The following is a 14,062-nucleotide window of genomic DNA, read 5'->3' as shown; positions in this document are numbered from 1 at the left end:
TCTCTTGCTGACGATTATTTCTAATCATTTTGGACTGTTTCTGTTTCTTTGCTTCTAGTGCTGTTGTGCACAAAATGCTCTTGCTCACAAACTTGGATTAACTGCATATGCTTATTAAAAAACTGACCTAAATTCTGTATTCTGGCATTGAGATATTGAGATTAAGAAACTTATGTTCACACTTTTTTGGTAAAGAAGCAGCTTTTGTAGTCTTCAGGGAATGGCCTCATTTTTGTATTGCCTATGTCGTGTTGAGTGCTGAGAGGTTATTTCTGGAGGTTGCAGTCCCTGCATCATAACAACTCCGCTTGCTGCTGACATTAAAGGAGAGAGGAGTTTTTTTTTTCCCACACACTTCAGTTTGGAGCAGCAGTTAAGATCATTTTACTGTGAATAAACAAAGCATCATTGGATGCACATAAAAGTCTTGTCTAGCTAATTTTTCAATTTCATGTGGTACTCAATTGACCAAGTAATCCACCTGCCTAAAATTATACATTGGAAGTAAATATTTACTATTATGTTGAGAAGTTTGGACCATAAATGTATTTTTATTTGGAAAATTGTTCTTAATTTTTCTCTTTTTCTTGCACTAAATGTGAGAGTTCCATTCTATAAATTTATCAAGTTAGAAACTAAATTCAGAAATGCCTCGAAAGCAAAATACTGTGTATTCTGGAAATCTGAAATAGGATCAGAAAATGCTTTCAGGAAGCTCAATAGGTCAAGCAGCATTTGAAGAGAGGGTGAGGAAAGCAGTAACCATTTCCATTTTGATGACCATAGTAAAGGCCTCCATTTACAGACAGTTGGTCTCATAGACTGACCTGCCAACGTTTTCCAGCCTTTTCTGTAAATTTATCCTGTCTCCCTGACTAAACACATTTTAGAGGATGTCACAAATATATATCCCTTTATGTACTTAGTTTTATTCCAACATTCAGTGGGCCATATTTTTGAAGACTCAGGTAAATTGCAAAATTATGAACTTTTGCAGATTGCATTTTATGCACATAAACAATAATTGTGATCGCCAATTCAGCTGATTATAATGCAATTATTTTCTAGCCATTGGAATTTCTTCCTTCATCGGCGCCTGTAGCTTGGATTGAGGATCAAGCAGAATCAATTCTTGCCCATGGATTTTTACAGGTATGGATGTTTGTGTTTAACTTTAGTTTGTTAGTATCCACTTTTGTAAATGTCTGGTTCAGGCCGCATGAGGTCATTCCTATTCCTGTATAGGAAGAAACCATTTAGCCATCGTACCTAATTCCCGAGGAAGCTGTTCATATAGACCTGTCAGCTTCAGTTCACTTAACTGACCTTCCTCTCTCGCATTTAAAATCAGTTCTATTCAAGCATTTAGCAAATTCCATTTAAAATTATTGTACAGTTCTGGCCTCAATAAACCTGATTATGATAAAGCATTCAATTGATTGAAAAAATGCCCATATTAAAATAAGTTTTCATGCTTTTCTTACTGTTTTGTCTGTTTAATGATTCAACATCTCCTTGACACTGGGGAGACAAGTGCAGACTGGGTGATGGCTTTTATGGAACAGCACCACTTCATCTACAAAAATGAGCCTAAGCTTCTAGTTGCCCAACCACAAGACTGTTCCCATGCTAACATTTCTGTCTCAAGTCTGCTGCAGTGCTCCAGTGAAGCTCAATGCAACCTGGAAGGACAGCACCACATCACTGCCTAGGTATCTAACAGTCCTCAGGACTTAATTTTGGGTTTAACAATTTCACAGCGTGAACACCTTCCTCCAGGTTTGTTACCCAATCCCACATGCCAACTCTTGTTGAACATGGGTTTCCCTCAGCACAGTCATTTTCAACTATTGGCAATTCCTGTTAGCGCACATATTCAGCATTTATCTCTTTCCCAGTTTATCAGCAATCCCTTTGTCTGCTTTTCTCTTTCTCTCTCTGTGGGCATTATATTAGACTCCTTTTCTCCCCATAGGCCCATCCATCATCAGCATTATTACCACCATTTCCTTACTGTTTTTGATTCTGATGAAGGATAACTGGACTCAAAATGCAACTTCAGCTTTTCTGCCCACAGATGCTACTAGTCTTGCTGAGTTTCTCCACTTTCTGTTTTTGTTTTAGATTTCTATTATCTGCAGTTTTGGTTTATTTTAATGAAGTGGTTTAATTCCACCTTTATTGGACAAGTGCACATGGGATAGTTGCAAATGTTCTGGCATTGATTAAAGATTGACTATTTATCCCTACTGCTTTTCAGCCATTCTCCTATTGCCAGGCTGTGAATGGGGTACTTTAAGGAGCAGTAGTTGGGGTCTTGGCTCTTCAGAATATACGCCAATGATTTTCAAGTGTGAATCAAATTAATTTATGGAAAGTATGAAGCTAAGTGAGAATGTGTTGTGAGGAAGATATAGGATGGATTTGGACAGGCTTTGTGAATAAGAAAGAGCATAGCAGCTGGAATATAATATGGAGTTTATCCGTTTTGCAAGGAGAAACTCATGTCTGATTTTATTGCAGATGAATTTAGTGCAGGAATAGTGATGTCGTGTTTCAATCATTCTGGAGTTCCGTTAACTGCACTTGGAGTAGTGAGTGCAGTTTTGGAGATATTACGGATATTACCGTAGAGCAGTTGCCTTTGCCCTTTAGCAAAAAAATCACTTCTGGAATTTAAGTGCAACCAAGCATCTACCCCAGTGAAAATATACAATAAAGTTTATTTTTAGTGCCACATAAATCTAAAGCTTTCACCAAGTCTGAATGTGACCTCTGGACTGCACATTATCTGCTAGTGCAGTGAATTCCAGATTGTAATTTGAGACAACTAGTTTTAAACAGTTCATTAAATGGTCATAGGAATTAGGAGCAGGAGTAGGCAATTCAGCCCTGTGAGCCCACTCTGCTTTTTAACATGATCATGGCTGATCTTATTCTGGTCTCAACTCCACTTTTCTGCCAGGTTTCAAAGCTCTTTATCTCGCTTTTCATCAGAAACATATCTATTTCTGCCTTGAATCTGTTGATTGATCCTGTCTCCACTGCACTCTGGGCAGTAAGTTCCAAAGATTCACAACCCTCTCAGAAGGAATTTCTCTTCGGCTGTTGGACTACAACGTGTGGTGTGTGATTTTTAACTTTGTCCACCCCAGTCCAACATCGGCACCTCCAAGTCTCTTCATCTCCGTTTTGAAACTACCTCCTCTCACTCTACTATCTGTGATCTCTTATTCCAGAGTGTCCCACAAGGGGGAGCTTCTGTGCAACATCCACCTTATCAATCCCTTTAGCATTTTGTATACCACAATCAGATTACTTACCCCCCTCACCCTGCTTCTGAACTCCAGCGAGGAAAAGCCCAAGCTATTTAACTGATCCTCATGACAGACTTTTCATCCCTGGGAATCAATGTGCATAATCTCCTTTGTACTGTCTCCAATGTCAACACATCCTTCTTCAAGTAAGGAGACCAAAACTGGGCATAGTACTCCAGATGTGGTTTCACCAATATGTTATGTAATTGTAACAGCACTTGTTTACTTTTATTAGTCCTTTTGCAATAAATGCCAGGATTCCACTTGACTTTCTTATTATGTACTATACCTGCATACCCGCTTTCTGCAGTTCATGTAAAAGACGTCCAGAGAAGGACCCATTTTTCCTGACCCTCTGCTTTCTGTCAGTCAGCCAATCCTCTATCCAGCCCATACTCTACACCTAACCTTCTTGGATCTAACCTCTGGATCAGTCTTTTATGCAGCATCTTGTCAAATGCCTTCTGGAAGTCTAGATATACCATATCCACTGGATCCCCATTAATCACCTTGCTGGTTACTTCCTCTAAAGAATTCGAGCAACTTTATTCAGCTTGACTCGCCCTATGTACAACCATGATGATACTGGTGAAGTGAACTTTGGTGTTCCAAGTGTTGATACTGGTGAAGTGAACTTTGGTGTTCCAAGTGTTCAGTTGTCTCCTCCTTTATGATTTCGCCTCAGCAACTTCCCCACTCAAGGTGCAGGCCATCAGGCCCCAGGGATTAGATTGGATTAGATTACTTACAGTGTGGAAACAGGCCCTTCGGCCCAACAAGTCCACATCGACCCTCCGAAGAGCAACCCAGCCAGACCCACTCCCCTACATTTACCCCTTCACCTAACACTACGGGCAACTTAGCATGGCCAATTCACCTAACCTGCACATTTTTGGACTGTGGGAGGAAACCAGAGCACCCAGAGGAAACCCACGCAGACACTGGGAGAATGTGCAAACTCCACACAGGAATTGAACCCCTGTGTCTCTGGCACTTTGAGGCAGCAGTGCTAACCACTGTGTCACCGTGCCCCCCCCCCCGTGTCTTTAATCCCATCAGCTTATTTAATACCTTCACCCTGTTAGCAATTTCACCAAGTTCCTCTCCAGTAACTGCAGTTTTAGAGAATAAATTATTATTTTCCACCGTGAAAACAGAGACAAAATATTGGTTCAGTGCGTCTCATTATTATATTGGCCCTTTAGAGGGCAAAAATGGCAACATTTACTTGCACTATTCTTTTCCTTACAGAAGCTTTGGTATCAGTGGTTATGTTTTCTCTTAGTTTCCTTTCATAGTTTATCTTGGGTCTTCTGATTTCGTTTTTAGTATTTTTGCTGACATTTAAAGTTTCCCAATTCTCCAGAGTGCCACTAACTTTTGCAGTATGATATATCCTAGTTTTTGCCTTTATTATCCTTGTTCCTTGTTAAGTCATGGATGATTTTTCAGCTTTTTACAATTCATTTTCCTTTCAGGAATATACTTTTAATTTAAAGTTATTTAGAATCTCCCTAAGCATTTGCCACTGTTGTCAACTGTTCTGCCCTTTAATGTTTTTGCCCAGTCCTCTTGGACCAATTCCTTCCTGTATACTTACCTTTGCCCAACACTGAAAGTACATATGCGACTCTGCCTTCATTCTTTCAGTCTGAATTTGAAACTCTGGCATGTTGTGGTCACTCCTTCGAAGAAGATCCTGAACTACAAGACCATTTATCAATTCTTCCTCTTTACGTAATACTAAACCTAAAGTAGCCAGTTCTCTGGCTCCATGACATCTTGCTCTAAGAAACAATCCCTAATACACTTTCTGAACCTTTCTTTGAGGCTACCCTTGCCAAGTTGTCTAATCCAATCAATGTGCATGTTCAAATCATCCACAATTTCCTTTGTGTCCTTCTCACAAGCTCTCATTATTTCCTGATTTGTACAATGCCCTATTTTGGTAGTACTGTTCGAAGGCCTGTAAATTACTTCTACCAAGGGGTTTCTTCCCTTCGTTTTTATTTCTACACAGAGTAGAATTCAACATTTTGGTCCCTACTCCCAATATCATTTCTTTTTACAGCCTTGATATCATCCTTAACCAGTAAAGCAAATCCACCTCCCTCCTCCTTGGACATTCTTTTGGAATATTGAGTACCCTTAGACATTTAACTCCCAGTCCTGATCTTCCTGTAATCACATTTCAGTATCCCCATCTGCTCATACTCATTTGTCTCTATTTGTGCCATCAGCTCATCAGCTTTATTCTGAATATTGCGTGCATTTAGGTACAAGGTTTTAAAATAAGTTCTACTGGTTTGTCTTTATCTCTCTATTTTCTTGTGCACTGTGCTTTCCATACTGACCAATTTTACTTATTTATTCCTGATAAAACCGAGCCTCATCTCCATCATTTACTCCGACTTTTAACCCCCTTATTTCTTTTATGATTCCTAGCCTCACCATGATTGTTAGAGTGCCTCTGCCTGTTTATCCTATTAACCTCTTTAGTTCCCAACACCCTGCTTTATTGGATTAAATCCACCTGAGTTGCACAAGCAAGCTTCCCCGCCAGGATGCTGGTGCCCCTCCAGTTAAGATGCAACCTGTTATTTTTGTACACATCTTACCTGCCTTGGAAGAGATCACAATTATCCAAAAATGTGCAGCTCCTCCACCGCCCCATCCCCTACCATAACAGCTTTTTCGCCATGTGTTAAGCTGTACTATCATTTTATTTCTTGCTACACTACCATGTGTCACAGAAAGTAATCCTGAGATTACAACCTGGAGGTCATACCTTTCAATTTATGGCCCCTCTGAATCTCCTTGCAAGACCGAGTCACTCTTCCTGCCTGTGTCACTGGTACCATGACCTCTGGCTGTTCACACTCCCTCCTCAGTATATCTTATGAATGCTTGAAGACATCCTTGATCCATTATCTGTAAGGTGGATGTAATACTTGGACCTGATTTTCTTCATTTTGGAGAACATTGCCTCACAGATGGAGTGGAGTCAAAGCATACTCTTTAAAGGTGATAGTGTTTTTTTACCTCTGTTTTCAAATTCCCAAAAGTCACTGTGCCTTGATCCATCTTTCACTTCAATATCATGTTCCATAGTAATTATCTTAATATTAAATTCACTACCTTGCAAATCAGTACCCAACTGACTTTGTAGCTGTTTATTTGAAGGAATGGGTTTGAGACAATCAAGGCTATTTGTTCCATCGCATCGAATTCCTGAAATTGCCGATTGAATTCCTTCGCTAACTTGCTCAGGTGTGCACAGAAGTTTCCTGGGTGGAACCAGTTTTCTTTGTCTTTAATTTTACTTTCCCATTATTTTCTCCAGACTTGGTAAGTGTTGCAGCATTATGTTTTTTTAATTAAGAGAATCACAGGCCCAGTTTCAGTTTGGATGCATTTACAGCACTGATTATACGTGTGAAGTCTCTTTCCTTCCCCTACATTTCACAGTTCAGCTCTTTTGTCTGTGAGGAACCCGAAGTTGAGCAACCACACATCTGGCAGTTCACTGCAAACTTCATTACTTTACTTAAGAAAAATGACAATTTCAGGCATCAGATCTAAAAATCTTTATTGAATTACTACCCCACAAGCATGAAGGATCAGTTTGCTGCAGGCAGCTTTAAGTTTGTCACGTAATGATTTAAAGAAGTGGTGCTGAAGGGTACCCACTCAAATTGAGTTTACAGTCTTGAAAGCAATTTTCATTACATGAAAAGATTCTAACTTTGCGAAACGCTGGTGGATTGTACAGTGGTAATTGACGTTGGGGAAAATCAGTATGAGTGTTGCAGATGAAACAAAGACTGTATTTCCACTGAGCATGACTGGTGCAACATCAGTTGTGACAGAAATTTGTTTCTTGTCTTGAGTGTTCTTCTAATGCAGATGTCTTTTTGAATTTGTTTTTTGATATCCTCATCCCTTGTTCTTTAATGGGTGAAAGGGTCAGCAGATCCTCTCTGTTCTCATGCGAATGGTTTTTAAACAAGTAATCAGCTGGGCTGTGTTAGTCATGTTGATGGTTCTATTGGACGGCAGCGCGATGCATTCATCAGACTCAGGTCCTGCTGGAGTTGTCAAAATAGGTTTTTGGACAAAAGTTCCACTCGGCTATTTTAGATGTACCAAATTACATGTTTTGGATTGCTGTTATTATTTCTTCTTTGTTTTTAAATTCTTTGAATAAAGAGTCAGCAGATACTTAGAACTTGTTTAGTTACTCAGCCATCTATGAATGTTTTGTCAGAAGATGGCAAATGTGAAATGATGCTTCAGTGAGGACTTTACTCTTCGCTAGTTAATTTCCGTATCCCTGCTATAGGAAAGATATTGTTAAACTTGAAAGGGTGCAGAAAAGATTTATAAGGATGTCGTCAGATTTGGACGGTTTGAGCTGTGGGGAGAAATTGAATAGGCTGGGGCTATTTTCCCTGGAATGCAATGACTGAAGGGTAACCTTTATAGAGATAGGGCTTAGGTTTAAGATGAGAGGGAAAATATTTTAAAAGGACCTAAAGGGAAACTTGTTCACACAGAGGGAATGAGCTGCCAGAGGAAGTGTTGGAGACTGATACAATCACAACATTTATAAGGCATCTGGATCAGTAATGAACAGCAAAGATTTAGAGGGATTTGGGCCGAATGCTGGCAAATGGGATTAGATTAATTTAGAATATCTGAGTGGCAAGAACAACTTGGACTGTGGGGTCTATTTCTGTTTTGTATAACTTTGACTCTATGACTCTAAGAAAGCAATCACTAATGATCTTTCAAAATGACCTTATTACTAATTTTTTTTTTGAATAGTGCTGTTGAAGGGAAAACTATCCTTGAAATTATTTTACTCTGATGGCTGTGAACCTTTGAAATTGTCTACCACAGAGGGCTGTGAGAGCTATTTTGTTTGAGTATATTGAAGGTAGAGATTGATTGATAGATTTTTGATTTCCACAAATACACAGGATTATTTGGGGATGGGGTGGATAAAAGACATTTGACTGTTCAATTAACCATGACTGTTGAAGCAACAACAATTTGCCAAATCCTAATCCAAAATGTAATACCAATTTATACCTTCATGGTTTACTAATTTTGTTTCATCTGGCTGAGTATCAAATTAACTCCTTTCCCTGTCGGGGTTTGTAATATTTAAGAATCTAATTTTGCATACGTTGAGTAGACCAAATGGCCTTCCATGGTTTGGATTTTGTTTAAATTTAGCAATAAATGTATGCTAAAACATTTTAAATGTATTTTTTTCAGAGACATGTCAATCCAAATGAGATGAATGCAACATCTGATGTAGATGATGCAGTTGTGGGTGAAATAGAAAGAAGACAGAGTGGTGTGGAGGCACAAAACTCTCTGGCAATGTGGGAGTCTGAAATCCAAAACATAGAACTGGAGAAAGGTAGCTCAGGACTTGGGTTCAGCATTCTGGATTATCAGGTATTTAATTTTGGTATATTTCTTCTAGGTTGTATGACAGAACTGTCATTCGTCTTATTTGTACATGGGATGTGGGCATTGCTGGCTAGGTCAGGATTTATTGGCCAACTCTAATTGCCCTAGACAGCATAGCCATGATCTGCTGCAGTCCCAGGGATCATGACACCCACAGTATTATTATTAAGAAAGTTCCAGGACTTTGACCCAGCAATAATGAAGGAATGACAATATTTTCAAATCAAGATGATAAATGGCTTGAAAGGAGATTTTGCTGGTGGTGGTTGCAAGCATCTGCTGCCCTTATCCTTGAAGATGGTTGAGGTTGTGGATTTGGAAGATGCTGTCGGAAGAGCCTCGGTGGGTTAAATGAATTAATAATGGTACATTATTTAATGGTACATTACATAAAGTTAACAATTGAATTAGCATCAACTACCATTTGAGGAAGAGTTCCAAACGTTCACTAGTCTTTTCTGTGTCAATGTACTTTCTGATGTCTTGGCCTGGCCCTCATTCTTCGACTTGTGCCCCCCGGTTCTAGAGTCTTCAAATAGTGGAAATTGTTAATCTTTTTTCTGTCTTGTTTTTCCCTGTTAATATCCTGAACACCTCGATTAGATAACCTCAACCTTCTAAAGGCCTAGTTTGTACAATCCCTCCTTATAACCTAATGCCTGACATCCAAGTATCATCCAGGTAAACCTGTGTTAAACTCCCTCCCAGGGCCAAAACATCCTAAGGTGGTGCCCAGATTTGCTTTCTGTAATTCAAATGTGGTCTAACTACAGCATATATGTTTTCCCCCAAAACTCCCAATCCTCTAGCCGTTTAGGTATGAATGCCAGCATTTCATCAGCTTTCTTGACTATTTACTGCACCTGTTCATGGCATTTTAAAGAGCTATGCACCTCAACCCCAAATCTCATTGGACTTCTGCTGTATTTAACCTTGTGCCTTCTTAAAAAAAAAATAACCTGAGCTAGCCTTTTTTTGGTTTGAATTGGATAGCCTCACAATTGCTTATATTAAAATCCATCCAGTACAGCTATGTTCATTCACCTAAACTGTCAATATCTATCATTTTGTGCTGTTGTCAACACTACCTACAATGCTGACCAATTTCATGTCATAAGCAAATTTGGATATTTGACTTTTTGTGTCATTATCCAAGCCATTGTGAATAATTAAGGCCTTGACACAGATCCCTGTGGGATACCACTTTTCACATCCTACTGTTTGAGCACTTACCCATTATTATACTCTGTTTCCTGTCAGTCAACCAGTTTCCTATCCATGTTGGTAATTTGCCTTAAATTTCATGAACGTCCATGTTAGCTAACAGTCTGTTCTGAAAGTCCATAGAAATGACATCCATCAATTTAACTCTGCCAACCACCTTTGTCACCTCTTCAATAAACTAATGTTTGTCAGGCATGACCTACCTTTCATGAATCCATGCCATCTTTCCCTGATTAACTGACATTTTCAAGGTGATCAATTACTCTATGCTTGATTATAGTCGCCAACAATTTCCCCATCTTGAATGTTGGACCAATTGGTCTCTAATTCCTTAGTTTCCTTTTGCCATTTTTCTCAAAAACAAAGAGCAACATTAGCAAATTTTCAATCTAGATTTACAATTTCTGAATCTATGGAACTCTGAATGATTATGGTTAGGGCTTCAGCAATGTGCTCTCCTACCTCCTGTTAATACCAATGGATGGAAGCCATTATGTCCTGGAGATTTGTTACTTTTTAATTTTAATAATTATTGATGATTACTTAAGCTAATTTTATTTATACCCTGATCCTCTTAGTAGCTTTGGGACTTCTGCTAAGCTATCCTTTTTTCCTGTGATTACTGAAGCAAAATAATCATTCAGCATGTCTGCCATTTCCCCATGGTCATTGATAGGACCTGCACTCTTAGCCTTTAATGGGCCAATAGTGCTCTTAACCAGCCGCTTATCCTTTTTATATAAGTATTAAGTCTTCTCATAGTTTTTCTGTCATTGCAAAGTTTTGCTTTCATAATTGTTTTGAGCCTCTCTCAGAAGCCACTTGGTGGCCCTTTAGTCTTTATATTTGTTTCAGACAACAGATCTGTGCTGTCCAGAGGTTTGTTATAATTAAGAATTCCATTTTTTAATCAGTCTAATGGACCAAGCAGCCTTTCTTCATCTGGATTCATTTGTAATTTATTGACTGAAATTGTTTGTTGTATTTTTTTGTTTTCTTCCAGAGGACACTTAGAACTTAGTGTGCTTGACTTTTAAATTAGTTGAACGGTGGTTTAAATGAGTTTTTTGTCTTTTAGCTCTAAATTATTGACATTTTAACACTTGGAACTACAGGATCCAGCTGACCCAATGCGAACAGTTATTGTAATTCGATCATTAGTGCCCAGTGGAGTGGCAGAACAAGATGGTCGACTTCTTCCAGGAGACCGACTCATGTTTGTCAACAACATCAACTTGGAGAATGCTACTCTTGAGGAAGCAGTTCAGGCACTGAAAGGTGCATCAGGAGGCAAAGTTAGAATTGGTGTAGCCAAACCTTTGCCAGTAAGTTGTTTTTTTCAATATTGAAGGGTAGGGCTGGTGCAAAATTCTGGCATTTGATATAAGCGATAATAACCAAAACTCTTTGGCAGGCAGGAATAGGAATTTGTTTGTGTCTCATCTTTTATTTAGATATAAAGTGGGCAAATGTATACTGATTACTGCGCATGAGCTCTTGCTTCTAATCTGTACCAAATGGTCGTACTACGTTTGGACCATTGACTGTGTTTGACTGAAATGTGCATAGAAGATTTTTCTGTCCCTGTTTCTGGGTCCTTTTGTAACATACAAAATTGTAAGTGGAACTTGCCCTGTGAAACCTCTTAAAGTTTTCCCAGTTGTACAGTAGCCTGTTGAAGGGACTGTTTTTTTTAGATTTTTTAGATTAGATTAGATTACATTACAGTGTGGAAACAGGCCCTTCGGCCCAACAAGTCCACACCGACCCGCCGAAGCGAAACCCACCCATACCCCTACATTTACCCCTTACCTAACACTACTGGCAATTTAGCATGGCCAATTCACCTGACCCTGCACATCTTTTGGACTGTGGGAGGAAACCGGAGCACCCGGAGGAAACCCACGCAGACACGGGGAGAATGTGCAAACTCCACACAGTCAGTCGCCTGAGGCGGGAATTGAACCCGGGTCTCAGGCGCTGTGAGGCAGCAGTGCTAACCACTGTGCCACCGTGCCGCCCACGGTGTTGATGGGACTGCTGAAGAAATTGCAAAGAGGGCTTTGCTTTTACCTCCCTCTTCCATAGAACGTGGAAGAATAGCATCATAATCCTCCAAGTTGTGACTTGTATTTGAGTTTGTGAAAGCAGATAACTGCATAGTGTGAATGCTCTGTGCCGTTGTACCCCATTCACTATCAATTGAGGTGACCATTTGTACTATTTATTTGCAATGAATTCCTGGGATTCATTCTCCCTTTTCATTGTTTCTCCACAGTTATTGCAGTCACCACCCATCATGTTGCTGTTTCTCTTATATTCCAGAACGCTCCAGTCCTATATTCACCAGAATTCATCCTTCTTGACCCATTCCCCAAATTTCCCTCATGAGATAGACTACCCCAAATTCTAATCTGTCGTTGACCCCTTTTGTTGACTCATTGCCTGATCCTTGCAATGGAGTAAGATTAGGGTTAGGAGCTCTAACCCAACCTAAAGACTCTGCTAGAAATGTATTATGTATTTTTAACCTAATTCTAGTTTAGACAGTAATTTCCAATTAAACTTCATTAAAAATTTCAATTTAGTTTATCATAGATTTCTACTTGATTGACATATATTATGAAGTGATAAATTTTCTTCATAGCCACTGCTATGTTTTCTAATATTGTGGTACCATTCAACATGCTGTTTTATTAACTGCATTTAGTTACTTAGCCACTGAGAGGCTGCAGCTAGAATTCACATTTGTTGCCGTGCATTGAGGAGCTTGCTCAAAATCATTTAGCATTTGAAAAGCTGGTTAATTCAGCTTTAATTGTTAATTACTTTACTTTAGGTTGAAATAAAATGATTTTATTCTGAAAGACTGCCTTACAAATAACTCATGTTTGTGAAAATTCAAATGATTAACATTGGCTACCTTGAATGTGACCATTCTGAAGCAACCAAGTAGAAATCTCGATAGGCCTAAGATTGATGGGATCAGTATGTTTTTATCAATTCTTTTTTGGCTTGTATTGTGTGCTTGACATAATGGGGCTTAATATCGACAGAGCAATTTGTTGTACTGCTTGTGTCTGTCTGTTAGGTGTCTGAATAAACACTGGAGAGTTGGTATAAGTTGCATTTCAGTTGACTTGCTAGTTGGAAATATTTGAATGTGGGTGCTTTACTATCATTACCATAAAGTAACTTGTATTTCAGTTCTAAAGTGCATAAATACATAAAATGTGATGGAGGAGCAGCATTGTTTCTTGACTGTATCACAATACTCTGGTTTCATGCTTGATGTTTCAACTCATTTTGTGAAGTGCCACATTTAATTTCATGGCTATTGTTCAGGGCCTTTTGATTTTATGAAAGATGGAGTTGTTCTGCAAGCTAGATTTCTGTTTTAGATTATATTAGATTACATTAGATTAGATTAGATTACATTAGATTACATTACATTACAGTGTGGAAACAGGCCCTTCAGCCCAACAAGTCCACACCGACCCGCCGAAGCGCAATCCACCCATAACCCTACATTTGCTCCTTACCTAACACTACGGGCAATTTAGCATGGCCAATTCACCTGACCTGCACATCTTTGGACTGTGGGAGGAAACCGGAGCACCCGGAGGAAACCCACGCAGACACGGGGAGAATGTGCAAACTCCACACAGTCAGTCGCCTGAGGCGGGAATTGAACCCGGGTCTCCGGCGCTGTGAGGCAGCAGTGCTAACCACTGTGCCACCATGCCGCCATCCCTTTTATTTAAGGGATATTTTTTTTTGCTCAATAACTTTGTGAAGCAAAATTCACAACAAATCACCATGAAAATTTTGGAATTCTTATGCAGTTAATTTAAATGTTCCCCCCTACAAGATGAATGGTGAGACTGGGATCTTTACTTGTGTCTCCTGTGATTCTTATCTCTGCACACTTGGCTACTCTTGGTTGAATCTTTGGCACTTAGGTGGAAGACTGGATTAGATGTGGATAGGTGAAGGCGGATTGGTGAGGAAGCTGCTGGGTGCAGAAGCAAGGTGGC

At 39.4% G+C, this 14,062-nt stretch overlaps 1 protein-coding gene across 19 annotated transcripts in view; it reads left to right on the top strand.

Moving 5' to 3' along the window:
• Positions 1 to 14,062, top strand: part of mpdz (multiple PDZ domain crumbs cell polarity complex component) — a 368,137-nt gene that overhangs the window by 150,935 nt on the left and 203,140 nt on the right. For all 19 annotated transcript variants that reach the window (XM_087996853.1, XM_087996875.1, XM_087996857.1 and 16 more), the window contains 3 exons: positions 1,069 to 1,152; positions 8,601 to 8,786; positions 11,141 to 11,350. In XM_087996853.1, the coding sequence (XP_087852979.1) occupies positions 1,069 to 1,152; positions 8,601 to 8,786; positions 11,141 to 11,350 (480 nt within the window). The remainder of the gene's footprint in view (positions 1 to 1,068; positions 1,153 to 8,600; positions 8,787 to 11,140; positions 11,351 to 14,062) is intronic.

The sequence above is a fragment of the Chiloscyllium plagiosum genome, unplaced genomic scaffold (genome assembly GCF_037043375.1).
Source record: "Chiloscyllium plagiosum isolate Xiang-an unplaced genomic scaffold, Cpla_swu_hap1 HiC_scaffold_2, whole genome shotgun sequence".
Classification (NCBI taxonomy): Eukaryota; Metazoa; Chordata; class Chondrichthyes; order Orectolobiformes; family Hemiscylliidae; genus Chiloscyllium; species Chiloscyllium plagiosum.
Note: the sequence above shows the minus strand (reverse complement) of the source record. Positions and strands in the feature narration are given on the sequence as shown.